The 20,467-nt window shown below is 36.2% G+C and overlaps 1 protein-coding gene across 1 annotated transcript in view; it reads right to left on the bottom strand.

The window, feature by feature from the left end:
• The window catches only part of DCDC1 (doublecortin domain containing 1), a 513,960-nt gene that overhangs the window by 428,540 nt on the left and 64,953 nt on the right, over positions 1-20,467 (bottom strand). The window contains exons 3-5 of the mRNA XM_062198052.1: positions 19,129-19,398; positions 17,244-17,397; positions 16,590-16,752 (exon numbers count right to left, since the gene is read on the bottom strand). Coding sequence (XP_062054036.1) covers positions 16,590-16,752; positions 17,244-17,397; positions 19,129-19,398 — 587 coding nt within the window. The remainder of the gene's footprint in view (positions 1-16,589; positions 16,753-17,243; positions 17,398-19,128; positions 19,399-20,467) is intronic.

The following is a 20,467-nucleotide window of genomic DNA, read 5'->3' as shown; positions in this document are numbered from 1 at the left end:
GACACTGAAAGCGGAAGGTCTCTCAAAAGAAGTGACATCTGAATAGAGAAACCTGAATAAGTCGGTGATCATATCTGAGGTATTCTGGGCAGAACAAACACCATGCACAAAGCTTCTGAGGTAAGACTGACCTTGGCCTATTTGAGAAAGAAAAATAAAGTCTAGATAGAGTGTATGTGGATAAAGCCAGAGTTATAAAGGCTCCAGATTATGGAGGTCAAGATAAAGGGTTTGGATTTTATTCTGGATGTGAAGGGAAACTACTAGAGGTGCAAAGAAGAGATCATAGCAAAATGTAGTAGACACTGTTGGTGTCCTATCAAGGTGCCTTTTCTCAGTCCAGTGCGCCCAAACTCCAGATTCTGTGAGTCCTTGCCACTGCCATTTCACAGCTGCACACTTACCCTGAGAACTATCCTCGGCTTACACAACCTAACCAGGAGATAAATGCCTGTGAAGTCCTGGTCTCCTCCCTCCTATCTTCAGAGACAGCGCATAGCTAATAACTGCCTGGGAAGACAAAAGTCAGTCCTCTTGCCTCTCGGAGTGGCAACTCTGTGGTGTCTTCTGCATCCCAGAGGGGGCTACAATTCAGTTGAATTCCAGGAATGGTCACACTTCTTCCTTTGCAGTAGGTTCCTTCCCTCATTCCTTGATACACTTCAACTGTTGAGTATTCCCTCAATAAGTCTCACACACACACACACAAAAATCCCCATTTCAGTCTTTCCTTCTAGAGGAACTGAGCAGAGAAAGATGAAAAGAATAAAAACCTAACTCTCAGCTATTCTTTCTTTACAGTAACTCTTAGAAGTATCATTTCTTTCCATTCCAAACCAGACTCACTTATCCATTTCCTTTATCCTCCTACCTGCAAAATCTTCCTAATTGTATTTGATTCTCCTCCATCACATCTGACAACAGATGAGTTTTCCTATAATGTCAATTTCACAATTGCCTAAAGGAAAAGCACTTGGAGCTGCCTTATGAAGTTTCCCACTAGTCAATGAATCAGCCAGCCTGTCTTTCTGTTCATTGATCAGGTAGTCAACAAACACCCTTGAGTCCATCTTATGTGCAAGGAATATGAAAACACACACACACACACACACTTTATTCACTCAAACTTACATATAACAGAAGAGCTTACAGATAACATGGTGCTATCCAAACTTCCTGTTCTTATCTTACCACTGTTTAGAGCACTATTCAGCCCAAGTTAATCTGCTCATTATCCTTTGAGTATGCCATGTCCATTTTTAACTTCATCCTCCACCTTTTCAGTATTAAGTTCATTTCAAGACCCAGTTTAAGATCTTCCCTTATTGTTCCAGCTCACAGTGACTTGTCATCTCTCTGAACACTTAAGAGCCCCTAGTAGCTTGTACCATCCATCCATCCATACATTGTTCATTCAATAATATTTAACAGGGGCACATACTCTGGCACAGTAGTTTAAGCCTCTGCCTGCAGGGCAGGCATCCCATATGGACACCAGTTCATGTCACAGATGCTCCTCTCCTGATCCAGCTCTCTGCTTATGGCCTGGGAAAGCAGTGGAAGATGGCCAAAGTGTTTGGGCCCTTGCATCCTTGTAAGACACCCAGAAGAAGTTCCTCACTCCTGGCTTCTGATTGGTCTAGCTCTGGCTGTGGCAGCCATTTGGGGAGTGAACCAGCAGATGGAAGGCCTTTCTGTCTCTCTCTCTCCCTCGAACTCTGCCTCTCAAATAAATAAATAAATAAAGATCTTAAACGATGCACATGAATCCTCAGATGGAAGCAGTTTCTGCAAATTAGCTCTGCATCCCCAACCTGCTGCTGGAACTCTGTCTTGACTGCTACTCAGCCCTTACTCAACTTAAAGAAGCCAGAGCGGTCATCATCCCATAGGCCCTACCAGAAGTTAGGGTTCATTCTTCTGGGTGGTGGTGGGGAATGTGAGGAGTGAGATGGCTGCGGCCATCTAGGGAGTGAACCATCGGATGGAAGACCTCTTTCTCTCTCTCTGCCTCTACTCTCTTTGTGTAACTCTGACTTTCAAATAAATAAATAAATCTTTAAAAAAAGAAGAAACCCTTGCCAAAGGGAATATTTTGGAAAATGATAGTCTAGAAGGAGTTAAACATATTGGAAAGAGCTATAGTTATATTTAGGGTAAATTCTTATGCATGTTTATTGGTGTCAACACAGAAACTGGAAGTAGGAGTACTTTAAAAAAAACTGTAAATAATTTATTTTACATGATTTATTTTATTCTTTGCATTTCTCAAAGTTCACTTTGGCACCATCTCTCCCAAGAAGCATTTAGGACACCCTTCTCCCAGCTCTTTGTGAAGAACTCTACCAATGAACTTACTCTTCTGTTTTACAATTGTGTACTTACTTGGCTAAAGACACAATATTTGCTTGAGATATAAAGTAGGTGCTCAGTAAGTGCTGAATAAGTTAATACATAATAAAGTGTACCTTTTATGCCAATCACATGTATTTCAATAAAAAGAATGTATTCGTAATTCCATTATTTGAGAACAGCTGAAGATATTTCAGTAAAAATAATGTAGTCTATTGCTTCTTGGCCTTTTGGATAAGTTAAAATGTAAAAATAATGTAGTCTAAAATAAAACAAATCACATTTCTAAAGTTCAAATAGGTTTTCTAAATGTTTGCAGATCTCTATTGAAAAACCACAAAATAAAGTAAAATTTTTTAATATCTGTAAAATATATTATGTACAGAATTTTTAAAAGTATTCATACTTTCTGGATCTGTATTGATACTGATAAACATGGAAAAACTATTAAAATACATAAAATTTGTACAGGACTATGAATTTTTAAGCCAACCTATAAAGTAGTCTAAGAAAATGATGCTATGGGACCGGCGCTATGGAGTAGCAGATAAGGCCACCACCTGCAGTGCCAGCATCCCATTATGGGCGCTGGTTCAAGTCCCGGCTGCTCCACTTCCAATCCAGCTCTCTGCTATGGCCTGGGAGAGCAATAGAAGATGGCCCAAGTCCTTGGGCCCCTGCACCTGCATGGAGACCCAGAGGAGGTTCCTGGCTTTGGATTGGCACAGCTCTGGCCATCTGGGGAATGAACCAGCAGAAGGACGATCTCTCTTTCTCTCTCTGCCTCTCCTTTTCTCTGTGTACAACTCTGACTTTCAAGCAAATAAATAAAACTTTTTAAAAAATGATGCTAATGATGATTAAAATGTATTAGTAATCTTCTAGATAAGCAGCCTGGCCTACTATTTAAGAGTATGGACTCTGATTGAATCTGAATCTTAAATTTGCCTCTTACTAGCTCTGAAACTGAAAAAAATCCATCAATTTTATTGACTTTTAGTTTTCTTATTTGGGAAATAAAAATAGTAATTCTGCTATTTGTTGTATGAATGAAAGGAGCTGAAATACTCATGGGTAATTTTAAAACAATAAATATTGTTTATGCTATTATTATCCTCATGACTTTCATTAAGAACAACATATGGAAATAATTGTGGTAAATGCTTTACATACACGACTCTATTTCATCCTTACAATGTTAGGAAGTAGGTAATATTTTTTCCCAGAAACCTTTATTTAAGGTACACAAACTTCATGTATTTCATACATACAACTTTAGGAACAGTGATTTTTCCCACAGTACCTGCCCTCCTACCCATACTACCATCCTTCTTCCTCATCCCTCTCCTATTCCTATTCTTATTTTTAATTAACTTTATACACATAAGATTAACTCTACTAAGTAAAGCATTCAACAAACAGTATGAAAAGAAAAACTGTCCAACAGTTGAGACAAGGGCTGTTCAAAGTCATTGCATCTCAAAGTGTCAATTTCAGGAAGTAGGTAATATTATCATTCTCATTTTATGAAGAAAATAAGACTTGAAGAAATTAAGGAATTGGATCAGTATCATATATTATTGATCGAAGATCAGATCCAAGCTTGAGTAAATGCAGACCCTACTTTTTTAACCATAACACTGTACATTCCTTCAAGTGTCTAAAAAGAGCTTTAAGTAACACATAAGAATTCTAATTTTAAAATAACTGGATTTCCTTTGTTTTAAATATTGCTTCATATTCCACATATTTGCACCTTAGTGCCATCTAAACAGCAGCTTCTCTTACAGCTTTGGTCAAAACATATATCTGAGGGCTGGTGTTAAGCTTAGCAGTTAAGAAACCAGTTAAGATCCCAATGTCCCATATCATAGTACCTTGGTTTAATCCCTAGCTCCAACTCTGATTCCAGCTTTCTGTTGATGCTGACCTTGGGAGGCCTTGTGATGGTTCATGTAATTAGATTCCTATCACCCTTATGGGAGACCTCAACTGAGTTCCTGGCTCCTGGTTTCAATTTCCCAGCCATTGTGGCCATTTTAAGAGTGAACCAGTATAAAGGAGCTCTCTCTTCTCCCTGACTGTGTGTTTGTCTGTCTCTCTCTGTCCTCTTGCCCCTTGATAGAAATAGATAAACAGATAGATAGATAGATAGATAAATTTTAAATGTCTTTTTAAAAACTACTGGAACTCTTTTTATAGATCTTTTTGTCTGATCAACTAGAATAACTTGATGTTGTAAGTTTTCTCAACCTCGCCAAGTACTGATACGTCTACATTTCTGTGTTCTTTGTTGTAGAGGTGGTCCTGTTCGTTGTGGTATGTTTAGAAGCATCCCTGGCCTTTTCCCACTACATGCTCATAGAACCTTTATAGATAGGACAACCAAAAATGTCTCTAGAGAGTGACAAATGTCGCCAGGTAAAAGTTATCACCAGTTGAGAACCTCTACTCCACTGCAGTAGAGGAAGAACTAGAGGCATTTTCCCTCTGCTGAGGAAGAGAGAACAAGACATACTTTTTGGCACATACTATACTCTTTTCTGACTCCAAACTTTGTTGATGCCTTTTTTCTGCCTCATTTCTGGGCTATGTTTCTTTTTTTATCAATTCAGTGCACGTCTTCCATATCCCTCTTTAAGCAGCCCGGTTTATGGACTCCTTTGTTTTCACATGTGTGTGACTATTAGATTTGAGCATCACGAGTGTCTGAAAGTGTTCTCACCTTCATATCTCCAAAATCTTATACACTGTAAACAAGCCTGCTTGCTAGCTATCCAACAAATTAATAAAACTTGATCATACATTTTCAATGTAAGCATTGTTTCCTGTTGCAAAGCTAGCACCAGTGATAGTGTTTGGGACGGAACAGATGCTCAATAAATGTTTATTAAAATTTGTCAAACATATCAGATCAGAACATGACTATTTAATTAGGCAGATAATAGGTCTACATTAGGTAATATTTTCATTAGGTAGATATTAACTTAACATATGTTTTCTCTATATTTGAGGAAAAGATTACATTTCCATACTCATGATTAATTAATTGTTTCATTATTATATCCCTACTTCACTAGGAAACCAGAATATATCTTGTGGAAGATAACTCAATATAACAAGAAGCAAAAAAAAAACACACACACACACACACACACACAGGCTTAGTGCATACTATGTTTAGCTTCAGAATTGTGAAATCTTGAGGTCAAAAGAAACTAAAAAATATTGACTTACCCACTCATTTCATTCACTCTATTTATTCATTACACAGACATACACTGAGTGCCTACCACACAGTCCCTGCTTGGCACACTGCACACAGGAAACCTCAAAGAATTTTTTGGTTCTTCAGGAAGACAAGAAAGGAAAGGCCGGCACCGTGACTTAACAGGCTAATCCTCTGCCTTGCGGCACCGGCACACAGGATTCTAGTCCCAGTTGGGGCGCCGGATTCTATCCTGGTTGCCCCTCTTCCAGGCCAGCTCTTTGCTATGGCCCCGGGAAGGCAGTGGAGGATGGCCCAAGTGTTTGGGCCCTGCACCCGCATGGGAGACCAAGAGAAGCACCTGGCTCCTGGCTTCGGATCAGCACGATGCGCCGGCCACAGCGGCCATTGGAAGGTGAACCAACGGCAAAAAGGAAGACCTTTCTCTCTGTCTCTCTCTCTCACTATCCACTCTGCCTGTCAAAAAAAAAAAAAAAAAAAAAACAACAACAACAACAGTGTATGCACATAGCACCCTGAATGTGCCCTATCTTGTCTGCTCTCAGAAGCTAAGCTTGGTTGGGCCTGGTTAGTACTTGAATAAAAGGAAAGGAAAGAAACCACACACAATAAGGCAATGCTAGAAGAGAGGTGGTAGGTTACAGTATTGGGGGAGCATCGAGTGCAGGCACCTGACACAGCTTGAGATGGTCAAGAAAGGCTTCCCAGAGTAAGGGAATGAGTCAGAACTTAAAGCCTACTGAATTAGGCACAACATGGAAGCACAATCCAGTTGTAGGAGAAGGCTGAGTCATACAACAAGCTGGACACGTGAGGAGATTGAACAAAAGAGCATCAATAGACGGAGCAAAGAGGGAAGTAACCACATCAGAACCTTGTGAAAACACTGAAAGAAACCAAACCCCTCAAATAGGCCATTCTACCTTTTGGAAAGTTGGAATTATTGGGAAAATCACCCTTATATTAAGGAAAAATGAATTTCCCAATGAAATAAAGCTATTTGGATAAGTAAGGAAAAGGAAATCTCTAGTCTTTTTCAAAATGCTGGTCTTGGGTTGCCTTATATGAGAACCAGCAGGAAAACCAGGAATCCTCCTACTTAGCAGGATGTGCTAGTTCTTCTGTACATCACGGGTTAGGGGACATAGGCCTACATATCAAGAAAGGTAGCTGGACAGCTTATGGCCAGGGTAAGTATCATTACATCCAAAGACCAGAAGAACAGAATCTGACTCTTCCACATCAGGATGGAGAACCTGAGGATGCTCAACAAAGACTTATTGGATTCTAGCCCTGGTGAAGACAAGGATAATCTCAGGGGCAGGGGGGGAGTGGACTCAGGAGACCCAAATAGTAAGGGGAGTACGGGGTATGTGGAGCAAGAAGCTATGCTAAGTATTAAAATAATCTTAATACTGTCCAACTTTACTTTAAACTTCTAAGAAAACACTAACCATTGCTAACAAATGCTTTCTACATTTCTGTCTTTCAGAATTTTTCATTTCCAAAATTACAAATTCCTTCAGGTCCCAGGGCTGAGTCTTTCAAGCACTGTTTTAGGAATTACAAAATATTTCCCTCTCCCTCTACTCCTCCCCTATGCTTGCTCCATTTTGGAATTCGAAAAAGATGAATCTGGCCTCACAATTCCCTCAGTATAGAACAATGACCCTGAACCTTACCAAAGGTCACATCCTCTCCTTTTTTACTTCCTTTCAGTAATAATTCATAAGCACATACTCTATTCAAGGTACTATGAGGAATACAAAGAAAAATGTTAAATGAATCCAACATTCCCTCCTTTTTTCCCCCTACCCCTTCTCAAGGAAAAGGCTGAGAAAATGGTCAAGAAAGGGTATTCTTGAAAGGATGTGGGAAAGCTGAAAACCTTAGATCCCAAGCATCTATAGGTTCCTTAGAGAATCATTTATCCCACTTCTGATCATTGTCTGGTCTCAGACAGACATTAGCATAATCATTAGACTCTCTGCAATGTAATTATTCTTGGGCTGGCTTACTCTGGCTCCCTGCCAAATGGGAACATTTACAAATCTATATATGAATTTAGAATAGGGAATTGTTAATATACTCTTCCTAAACACACATTCACTGTTTACAGCCAAGCAGGCTGCACTAAGAAAGGAGATCTTCCCCTACTCTGTCCTGGCCACCATGGTGCCTATTTTATTTGGTCCTTCATACATCATTGAGTAACATTTATCGAACATCTATTAAGTGACAGATCCTATGCTAGAAAATGGTGGCAAACAAGGCAGTCATGGTTTCTGCCCTAATAAACCATGGTCTTGGGGGATGACAGGCTTTTCACCAGTAATTATAAATCTGATTATTACAAAGAAGGGCTTTAAGAATGTAACAGAAATGTATCCTTCTTAGAGCTTTTTAAGAGAGTAGAACCAAACACAAAGACTTCCCCAGAATGAATCTCAACAGCAAGGATGTTGGAGTTCCCTTCTAGACTCATCTTAAATCTCTACCTTGTCAACAATGCTCTCAGCAAGGTGTCTGCCCTACACACTCAACTACCAAAGAATAGGCCCTAGTTTCATCTCATCACTTCAATGCCTCCTATGAATTTGCTAGACATACAGGGCCTTCCAGGACAATCACAGCCAGACTCATGCCAGTCTTCTCCTCAGGTACATCTTCCTGGAGTGCTGAGATTCCATGGGGTAAAAGATAGGAGTAAGCCTGGGCTCTGGCAACATTCTAAGGCTTAGTATAACATTGGAAAATACGTCCCCTAAGGGCCATTTCCCAACTGTTCAGAGATTGTCAAGTCCCCTGGACTATTTATAAACTTACTCTCCAAAAGCTCTCAAAGAAAATGATCCAACATCAGATCATATTTTAATGAATCCACATCCTATTTCATTTCCATGGTTTTATTTTTAACCAAATGATTTTAAAAATATAACACTTTCTAGCTTGCGTTAAAAGGTCTACCTACAATATAATTATGTTTCCTCAGACTACTTTTAAAAAACCAATGCTTATCATAAAATTAAATAAATCTGAGAACTCGCCACATTATAATTTTCCATTCTGCATGTATCAGGCAAACAGAGTGTTGCCTCCTTCTGCCACTAGAATCTTTATATTTTTAAAATTCATTCTATTGTAGTTGGGCAACAAACTTGAAAACACATTAATGCTCTGTTAAGTATATATAGATAATGACATTAAATATGAACAAGCACATCATTTCATGGTGCAAGATGAATTTATAAAATATAAATGCTCTGACAGTAAGAAAACACACTGCTATATTCAATTATATCATCTGCCCAAACTACAATTGCTTCTATGTTTGGTAAATAGATTAAATCCAGGTCACATTCCTGCATTCCACCGAGTTTCTAGTCACTCCCATTTCTCTAAATACTTGTGCTCTTTGTTTCTACATGTTCTTAAGTGTCATCATTTATTGCTATAGGCATGATGGCTATATTTAACTAATAATGACAGTGGTTGTCATTAGATTTTAACTCAGTAACACTAGTCTGACATATTATTTGAAGTATGTCTTCAATTTAAATTTGATTAAAATTACAAACATCCCATCTATTATGCCAATCAAAATGTTGTCACCCTTTCTCTGAACTTTTCTATCAACTTCCTTTAAATAAGTAATGGCAGCTTAAACTTAGGCCTAGCCTTGGGTCATAAACACAGTTTAAAATACAACTCTTGGAATACGGCAGATGAAGGCTACTTGGGTCTCTTTTTGTAAAAGGACTTGATTTTGACCTACACCCAGATAATGAGAGTTCAAAGCCTCCAACTTAGATTCTCATATTATGCTGTGTACTGAATTGATCAGAAGGAATTTTAATTTCATGTATTTCAAGATCTCAGACCCAGAAACTACCTTTGGTAGTAAATTCAGGTACTTGTAACAACCTGTATGAAAAGCTTTTAGAAAAATGCCTAGAAAAGAAGGGAGTAAAAGGAGAAAAACAGATGAAAAGCCACTGAAGAGACTGTATTTTGAATACGTGTCACATGTCAGATTTTATATACTTCCTCTTATTTACCCCTCATAGCAACACCATGAAGTCCATACCATTATGCTCAAATTATGGGTGGGGAAAACCAGACTTGAAGAACTTAAATGACTTCCCTATGTTCACACTATAATTTGCTTTCCTGGTAGCAAGAAAGTAGAAACAAATTTTGTAGGCAGTAGTGGTATTTTCCTGAACTTTGCAAGCTATTCTAGGAAGGCAGAAGTGGATGTACAGCTTTGGAATCTCAGTTATATATTTTTAAATTTTTATTGAAAGAAAGATGTGTGTGTGTGTGTGTGTGTAGAGAGAGAGAGCACTTCCCATTTCCTACTCTTCCAAAGCAGCCAGTGATAAGTTGAGCCAAATCCAGGAGCCAGAAACTCAACCCAAGTCTTCTCTGTGGGTGGTAGGGACCAACTATTTGACCCATCACCATTGCTTCTCAGGGTCTACATTAGCAAGAAGCTGCAGTCAGGAGCTGAAGGCAATTATCAAATCCCGGCATTCTGATATGGGATGCAAGCATTTGAACAGGCATCTTAACCACTAGGTTACACACTCACCCCTTAATTATATTTATAAAATGATATTCTCAGTTTTCTATCAAAACTGGGGGTTTATAAATATTTAATTTCCAAATTATCTTCATTAGAAAAATAAGACTATATTCCATAGTACCTTACAGGATTACTGCTACTACTGCACAGATTAGGACATTGAAGTGTCAAACCAGTTTGCCCAAGGTCATACAACAGAGTCTAGAATCTTTCAAGATCATCTGTCTTTGAGTTCTTTTCACTGAATAATAACATATACTTCACATCTTTTCTAACTATGTCTGAAACCTCCAAAAATGAACAGTGCAAATAGTTGGCATGGTGGTTAACATGTCTCTTGGGATACCCACATTCCATATTGGAGTGCCTGGTTCAAGTTCTGGCTCTACTTTTGATTCTAGCTTCCTGCTAACGCACACCCTGGGAGGAAGCAGGTGATGGGTCAAGTAGTTAGGTCTCTGCCACCCATATGGAAGGCTCAGATTGAGTTCCAGATCCCTGGCTTTGGCCTGGCACAGTCCCAGCTGCTGTAGGCATTCCAAGAGTGAACCAGCACATGGGACATCTCTCTCCATCCATCTGCCTATTCATCTATCTTTCTGTCTTTCAAAAAGAAAATGAACAGTTTGAAAGGCAAACCACTCTGAAAAAGTAATTATGAAACATACATAAGGGTCCTCAGGTAAAGTAACAAGCAAGGTAGGCAGACAAACAAAATATTTGATTTATGGCAAAAAAGTTCATGGCAAATGTCTGTTTCATTTTCAAAATTCCTCTTCCATGACATTATTTGTTATTATACTACCCTTTTTAATTCCCTTATACATTTACTGTCAATAAAGACCTCATACAATTCTTTATATGCTTGTTGTCTGTTTCTCCTTCTACCTAATTAGCACTAAGCTCCATGAAACCTCTGTCTTATTCACATTATATTCTTAAGGCTTGGAGCAGTGTCTGACACTGTAAATACATGTTGAGTGAATAACTGAATGGAAGGCCTCCCTTTGACTATAACTTTTCATTTTGCGTCTTCAGACAGGAAATGGTGTTTGTTTTTTATTACCTGCTACAGACTCTATCAGCTGTAGTCATGGAGGTGTCATCTGTGCCCATTTTCATCCATGTAGCAAATAACTTGAGATAATAAGAATAGTATTTATAACCTTTCTGAGTTAATATTCTAGTGAGAATTAATGTTTATTAGAGTTCTTTGCAGTTGTGACATAAAGACAATATCCAAAACAATTATGGTCTGATGTGGTTCCATCTAAAAAAATTTGGATTTAAAAAAAAAGGTAATGTGGTGCTTTCTATCAAAACAGTGCACATAATTTCTATCAAACAGTGCACAAAGGGTAGCAGTCCATAATCAAACCTCCTAAGTATTTTTCAACAATACAATCAACTAGTTATACTAAGTAAGGTTCTACTACTAAATGAGTTATGAAACAATTCATTCTTCTACAATCTTGGATTTTGAAATTACAGGTAAGAGATTATAAAGTTCTAGCCATTTTTCAGGGGTTATAAAGAATACATATAATACATCTAAAGCACGTAACTGGGTACATAACATGCAGAGAGCATTCAGACTATCAGGACATTCACAGGTTTGTAGGTCAGCTTGTTGAGCAAGTGTAACCTTGCATATTACAAGTCAGCATTTCATGACTATGTTAAGAGTTTAAATTTTTCTCACTGATTCCATATTTGACAGTGTAAGGAGGTACTGGTGCTTGGTTGCATGCTCTATGTTTTCCTATTTGCTAAGGACATTTCTTATTTATTTATTTGTCTTCTGCAATTATCTTCAGATTCACATTAGTTTGTATAGTAAGAATACTTTAGACACGTATTTACAGATATATACTTTTGGAACAGGGAAATATATGAAATGTATGTCTTTGGTTTTACCCTCACCTGTAGAAGCAGAAGAATCATGTGCTATCTCAGAATAAAGTGGCAAATAAGATGGACTAATGTATGTGTCTATAAATATTATTCAAATAAAAATGACAAAAAGGGAGTTTAGGAAACTCAACACCAATTCCAGTATCTGCCGGAATTAAATAGCAATTGCCCTATAAGTTAGCATCATAAAGCCTAGTATCAGTCTCAGCAGGACTAAAGCAGATATTGGTTTATGAAACACCAGAATATTCTGTCTTGAGATCCAGTGGCAGAAACAACAAAGTGTGATATGATATGAATAGTGGGTCACTTTTAGAAACTTGTGGCTTTAACACCACCATTCAAAAATGAAACTCAGTAGACATATAATGAAACAATATAATACATGGGTCCAGGTTCATTAAACTAATGCATTTTTTGAAAAACAAAATATGACAGAACATTTCATTATGACGCAGATATGAGAAAAAAGTGTTATGCTGCTATTTAGAATGTGTCTTGTGTGTCATGGAATTGAAATATTTCTAAATCATCAATAATTAAAATGATGAGAATCCATCATTTCACTGACATTTACTTCTAAATGAAAAGATGGCCTATTTTAAATGTGCTCACACATATTCTTGTCAATCACAAGCTGTCACAGCAAATTATTTCATTTTGTAGATCACATGGCAGTTAGGAGAAAATCTCTAGGCTTAAATTTAGATCTTAGGTGCAATATTAAGAACTCCTTTCATGGGTTATTTTTCTGTGACTACATCTTCACAATACAACATATAAAAGATATAAAATCTTGTTCATAATACTGTTTCATTTCTAGTTAGCAAAACTTAGTTATGAAATGAATCATTATAAATGAGAACTCTGAAAGCCAAATAGAATAGGATATATAGAGAAAGACTGGAAATATACAACTAAGAACATTTAAAAAAATCAGAGTTCCATACAACAGAATTTGGACCTAATGATTTAGATGTAAACAGTTTTTTCCCCCTCACCTTCTTTAAAATATTAAGGCAATCACAAAATACACACCATTTCTTACACTATTTGCATTGTCTACCAGTTACAAAGGAGATAAATTCTTATAAACCACCTGAATCTGATCTGAGAGTTTTCACTGTGCTACCATTAAGCAGAAGATTCAGGAAACTTGAATAAAGCCTAAATGACATGACCATGAATCTGAAAACTTTTGAAGTGTCTTTTTAAACAATTCATTAACTATATCTTCACAGTTCCAGCATAATGGTTAATACATGCCAGAATCTTTAAATGCCAGAATCACAAGACCTAATAAAACATCGTCATCAACAGTCTTTATCTAAAATATTCCTATTTTTCTGATATTTTCCAAATACAACGCATTTTTCTGATTGGGAATTCAGCTTCCACATGTAAGAATTATTCTAACTTTGCTTTTCAACAGAGAATGCTTCATGTCAGTCTTGACCTTGGCCTGACCTCCACTGAAAGCTTTGTGTTTCAAGGTATGTGATGAATAGCTCCCTGGCTTTCTATTCCATCCAGTGCCACTGGTTGTCAAGAGTCATACTCACAAGGGATAGTAAAATAGTTTAAAAATCAGAGATGTTCTGTAGGCTTTTACTTAGTAAATCTTGCAAGAGTTCCTAGGAAATTTTTACTATACACCCACACTGCTTTTCCAAAGAATAAAGAAGCCAATGAAGTATGAAAATATACCATCTAAAATTTACATTGACTTATTTGACCTCCCTGTGCCAGAAGTAACAAATTTTCCTTTGAAGAACCTATTTGATTTACATCATTTAAGAGTGATCTCAGTCTTAAGGGTTTGCAACTATTCATTCAGTTTCAGCTATTAAAGACTAGAATTCTATCCCTCTGCCCAGGTTAAACATGTACATAATAGATACACAATAAGTATTTATTGATTTAAATTTTCATTGAAATGAATTAAATTTAAGGCAGAAAAGAGAAAGTCACTTCTTTAAAGATTTGCAGCAAGGACATAGTAGGCTCTCAATTAATGTTTGTTGAATGAATGAAAAGTAATAAATTATAATAATTACCAGTTCCTGACTGTAATGCCTTTTGGCTAATTGTATATAAAATATTCACATTCATTTAGAAAAAAACATCAGTAACACTCAATTCCTTTAATTACCATTAGCATGTTCAAGCTCTCAACTTCTGATAATGCCTCTTCACTCCAAATGTATCCACCACCTTCAAAGTTATTCCTGCATGCTTTATTTTTATGGTACACTTGTACCAACAAGTTGGCAAATTATTAATTTATCTATAAACTGCATGCTAGAAATATAACCTTCAACCTAATTTAGAATATATATCACCCACATGATCATATAAAATGTACTCTTTCTTATCTAAACAAGGTTGAAGGTATATATATATACATATATACACGTATATATATATATATATATGTATATATATCAAGTTAAATACCACATCAAGTTAAATCTACCTTCTATATGTATATATGTATATTTATATCTATATTCTTAAAATTCTGAAAGAAGCCAAACATCAATGTTTAGGCTTTTCTATGAGGTTAACTTAGATGAGTGCCTTTTCCCCATTGTACTCATCCTAAGTCTTTTTAATGGACATGTGATATGCTAGTCTGTGTCCAAGCTCACCTACAATTTCTTTTCTCAAAAGACAAGACACATCTGCCACCTGCTCTACTCTGTGTCCCAGCAACAACTGTCGAGCAGCATAAAGATTGATTATCAGTCAAAAACCATTGCACAACACCAGATTTTGGTGGGTTAAGCTTGCTGATCCAGCAAGAGATGGTGTGAAATTTTCAGGACTGTGTGCCAACATTTTGGTGCTAAAAGAACAGCAGTGCATGTCACAGTGAAACACAGCCAAAGATATGCAGACAAAGCAGAGAAGTTTTTGTTGTTGTTGTTGTTCTGGACTGGGCTTTAAAAAGGGATAAAAGAGAAAGCAAAACATAGAAGGAAATCAATTGGTACAAATATAATCAACCATCAAGTTTAGTCTAATGTGTGGCTTTGTTATTTTAGTACATACGTACAGCAGATTTTCTTCTTAGCTTCACTACAAATAATTTTATATATCTCCTCTAGAATAGCATTATACACATAAAAGATAAGATTTCTTGTTAATAAAAATTATCAAGGATCTTAGTGAAACAACCATTACCTAAATATCTATATTTCTAAAAGTCACAGAAATATATTTTCCCACTAAACATCTTATTTTTATATGAAGTAAATGATTTAACTAATGCAAAATAAAGGCAGTTATATTTTAAAGTAAATATTTGAAAACCATGAAGTGGATCTACACTATTCCACAGGGAATTTCTAATGAGTATCATAGCAACAAGTTTCTTTACAAAGATCAAATTATTTTGAACTTTCTACTGAATTCAAAAAATTGCTATCTCCTGATGATAAAGTATTACCAAAGAGAGAAACTCCAGTATTATTTTATATAATAACATTAATAGAAGAGGGATTTTCATCACCTCATCTGTAATGAACTCCAGAATTACTTTTCTTCCATTTATGCAATTACTGCCTAGACTTGCCTTTGATTCACCAGCTTTACAGCAGTTGCAAAAAAAATAATAATAATAATTCTTTTAAGATATAAAAAGCATAAAGGAGTACACTATTTTGATATCCTGAATTTTTATAGCAAATTTTTATAGCAAAGTGACTGCCAAGTTTGACCAGTACATTCTTTAAATCTGATTACCATACATAGCACTTGATAACAGACTCTGGGTACAACATGCTTGGAAAAAAATTCTTAGTGGCACCTTCCCCCCCCCTTAATACATTCTTTCCCACTGAAGACAGAAAAACACCCTTTTAATTTTAGAAAATCCCTACATTGGTGAAATGGTAGAAACAATGGACTTAAAGAAATTTCCCTTAAAAATATGTCTGAGTTTAGAAACACACATTTCAAGGTTAAAAAAATCTAGCTGCCATATTTACTTCATGAAAAATGTTATTAGGAGAATCACAAGTTTATGAAAATAAAATGTTCATTACTGACCACATTTTCATAATTGCGTTAATACCATCTGAAAAAAAGCCAAGAGTAGAAATGAATAAATGATATTTGAAACTTTGAACTATTTTCTAAGGGAATAAGTCTAATGAATTATGTCTGTTGAGTGTCACAGAAACTAAACAGTAAATTCAATAATCTCTGATGTAATTTATTATATTTTCACCATTTAACCTCCTGCAGGCTCCCTAATGTCTATTCAGATCTATATTAAATTAAGCACCAATGCTAATGAAGGGCAATAAACGTGGCTGTCAGTGGATTTTTCTTTCATTAAGCACATTATCCTCTTACTGAGCTGTAAATGCGTAAACATTAGTTTTGTTAAACCATGCAAAAAAGACAGGATGAAAATCATCTTTTAATTGCACCCCTTAAGCAATTTACTGTGTGTGTGTGTATGTATCTATATGTGTGGAGTATTTCTTTCTTTTTTACCTTTAATATTTTTGAATGGATCTACAAAGGGCTCCCCCGTTGAAACATAAACATCAGCTTCATGGGGTATATCTTTAGGTTCGAGAGCTTCCCTGCCGTCTGCCAAGAACACTCGTCTTGCAGCCATGTTCAGATTCAGCTTTTCCGTGCACTCCTCCAGCAACTAAAGAAAGCAAGAGGTAAGACAGAGTGTTTTACAAAAAAAGAAAGGAACACATTTCTACCAAACAGAAGGCTGTAACTATCAAAGTACAAACCCAATTGAGTGACTGCCAAGTCTGACCAGTACAATTATATTCTAGAGTTGAAAATATATAACAAATAAATAAATAACACATAAGGTAAATGACAGCTGGAAGAATATTTAATGTTAGTTACCTAATTTTCTTCTTTAAATGATCTATCATTCTAATAAATCCAGAGGATATGAAGTCATTGTATATTTAATTAACTAATCTGCTTAATGAATACATTATTATACCGTTTTTTTAAAAGGAAAGGAGTGAAATGCCTGAGACCTGTATCTACATAGGCAATTTACATATTCAGATTCCTAAAAAAAAATAAGACAATAAATGTCATATTTCTCACTTTTTATATTATTAAAAGAGTAAGAGAAAAAATAAAGCACTGAAAACTTTAAATACTAGTTACCAAGGTGATGGTTGGTACAGCAACTTTGGCAAAGGTTGTTCTAGATCCATTTTTGTAAGCTGTTACTTTAATCACTCTTGGTTGAAGTTTGTGTCTTTGAGACAATCTTTGCCAATTTTTGGTCCACTGAAATTGTAAAGAGAACTCTGCAACTCTAAGGCAAAAAAAGAAGAATCACAAAAATTGATGCATGAAAATAGCAAACACTTTTAAATAAATTGTATCCTTTTTTATTCATGGAAATAAACCCTAGAGTTTGTTTCTACATATATAAGTATTCCCCAGCAAAAGTTTCTATAGGATGAAATTGTCACTGTTTAAATAAAATGTTTGGCAAAACTGCTCATACAATACATCATTTTTATGATTTTAGTTATAAAACACCACAATAATTATTTTAACAATATAAAGTTAATTATACACACACACACACACATACATACATAGTGAGAGGGTCTTTAGAAAGTTCATGGAAGTATATTTAATGAAGTAAATACACAAGGACTACAAATATTTATGCTCATAATTAATTTATCTTTTAATTCCATTTTCCATCAACCTTTTGAAGTAGTCTCATATATACATACATACATTCATACATACATCTGTTATGTTCTAACAGCAACATAAATAATAATATGGCCTTAAGATAACTAACTAGTAAATGGCTAAGAGTTTCTCTAAATTTTCAGGTTTATCAAGGTTCTTTGATTTTTTATACAAAAGTGGTTTATTATAACTAAAATTTTTATTTTAAAGTTAATCATATTATTTCACATCAAATTATTTGAGAGAAATAACATTTCAGATTCTTCAATCTTATCTTGAATAAAAATTAATTTGACCTTACGGCTGGCGCCGTGGCTTAACAGGCTAATCCTCCGCCTTGCGGCACTGGCACACCGGGTTCTAGTCCCTGTTGGGGCGGCGGATTCTATCCCGGTTGCCCCTCTTCCAGGCCAGCTCTCTGCTATGGCCCCGGGAAGGCAGTGGAGGAGGGCCCAAGTGCTTGGGCCCTGCACCTGCATGGGAGACCAGGAGAAGCACCTGGCTCCTGGCTTTGGATCAGCGCGATGCGCCGGCCACAGCGGCCTTTGGAGGGTGAACCAGCGGCAAAAAGGAAGACCTTTCTCTCTGTCTCTCTCTCTCACTATCCACTCTGCCTGTCAAAAAAAAATAATAAAATAATAATAATAAAAATAAAAAATTTGACCTTATTATTTTCTCAATAGAAGACCATTATAAATTGACTATTTTTTAAATCCAAAATTTATCAATTTTTTCATCCAAAATTCTCTAAGTAACCATGTTAATCGGAAACAAAGTAAACATTTTAAAAGAAAAAATTCGGGTAAATTAAAATGGCAACATATCCATATATTCAAACATATGTTCCCCTGACAACAAGGGGAACATTAGTTGCTTCGTTTTTCTTTTAACAAAATTTTCTTCTGTCCATAAACTCTTAGGTTAACAGTTTATGATAATCTTGATATGAAAACTTACATAAAAATGATCTTGTTAAAAGTTCATTTCAATTTGATTCTGTCTCAAAATACTGGTTAAACATCAAAAGCATGTCAAATTTCTATTTTTAAATAGATATCCTATAAGCAAAGATATTTCATGGTCTGAGCCCAATTCTGCTTCAAATATTGTTTTCAGAGTTTCAGGTTACCCAGGTTGAAGTCTATCTTTTGTTTTCCATAGTGTAATTAGCAACATTCTACCCTGATGCTTTCAAAGAAAAAACAAAAGGAGAAACAAAACCCTAGAGCTATGTTATATTTTAATGTCTGAAATAGTCAATTGAATCATTACAAATTTTGTTAAAAGAAAGAGCTTCAGTAGTCAGTTAAAAAGAACAGAGAGCAGCTTTCATTACCTCAGTTGACCCACCCGAGCACTGACAGGTCTGTTTCTCTTGGATGCTGATATAACACAAGAATTGTATTTACTGTTTGATTTGTAGCTATCTAGGTCTGATATTTCATCATGGCTGTGATCTGGTGCTCTTTGATGTGTGGAGCAATCTTGAAGTCCTGACCCTTCTGAAACTGCTGCTGAATCTAAAAGTTTGTTGGGGCCAAACTGTGGCTGTGAATAATCATCAATGGATTTAATAATTGCTTTAGCCTTGGGTAACATAAACTCCCTGAAAGAAATAATGCATGGGAGAAAACAATGATTTGTAATCATTTATTAACAACCACCACATAATAATTACTTGTGTACTATATGGTAGACAAACTACTACACACTTAGCCATTATTTTGTTAATGCTTACAATATCTCTGGAAGGAGATTATGGGTATTATTTTTATTCCCCTTTTATAGAATTAAGAAATTGAGGCATAGAGAGGTTAACTAACTTCCCAATATCACCCAGTCACTAAGTGACAGGGTAGAAATTTGAACCCAAGTCTATCCTAAAATGAAACTCACATTTATAGCCATGAAGCTTCATTGCTTCACTTAACCTAAAGAAAAAACCTAGGCAAATGCTTAAAGCAGCATTGGTGAGGTGGAAATTTGACATAGTGATTAAGACAGCATTTGGTATCCACATCCCATATCAGAGTGTTTGGGTTTGAGTTCCAATTCCACTTCCTGTTAATGTGCACCCTGGGATGCAGCAGGTGATGGCTCAAGTGGATGGGTCCTAACACCCACATGGGAGACTTGGATGAAATTCAAGGCTCCCAGCTTCAGCCTGGCCCAGCCCTGGCTATTTGCAGGCATTTGGGGCACTGAAACAACAGATGGAAGATATCTCTCTCTCTCTCTCTCTCTCTCTCTCTCTCTCTCTCTCTCTCTCTCTCTCTCTCTCTCCTCCCTTGTTCATGTATGTGTGTGTGTGTGTATCTGCTTTTCACATAAAATGAAAATATTTTTTAAGTTAGTAAAATTTAAAGTTCTTAGAGTTACTTTATTAAATGCTAACACTGTGCTAAGTATTAATGAATACACAAGTTAAAGAGATGTGGGCCCTACCATCAAGAAACATGCATACTATCCTCCAAAAGAAAATAAGTGCTAAATAAAGTGGAATTACGGGTGTGAATGAACTTTAAATGAAAAGGAATCCATTGAAGACCAGCTTTGCATAAGCAGAAATGAAGTTTGTCAGGGCTTCATAACAGACAAGGAATTTGGGTGACTAGCTCATCCTAGTTTGTTCAGGACTATCCCGGTTAGGTCAGGAAAAGTAACACATTCTGGAA

The sequence above is a fragment of the Lepus europaeus genome, chromosome 7, assembly GCF_033115175.1.
Source record: "Lepus europaeus isolate LE1 chromosome 7, mLepTim1.pri, whole genome shotgun sequence".
Taxonomy (NCBI): Eukaryota; Metazoa; Chordata; class Mammalia; order Lagomorpha; family Leporidae; genus Lepus; species Lepus europaeus.
This window is presented reverse-complemented; position numbering and strand designations above follow the sequence as displayed.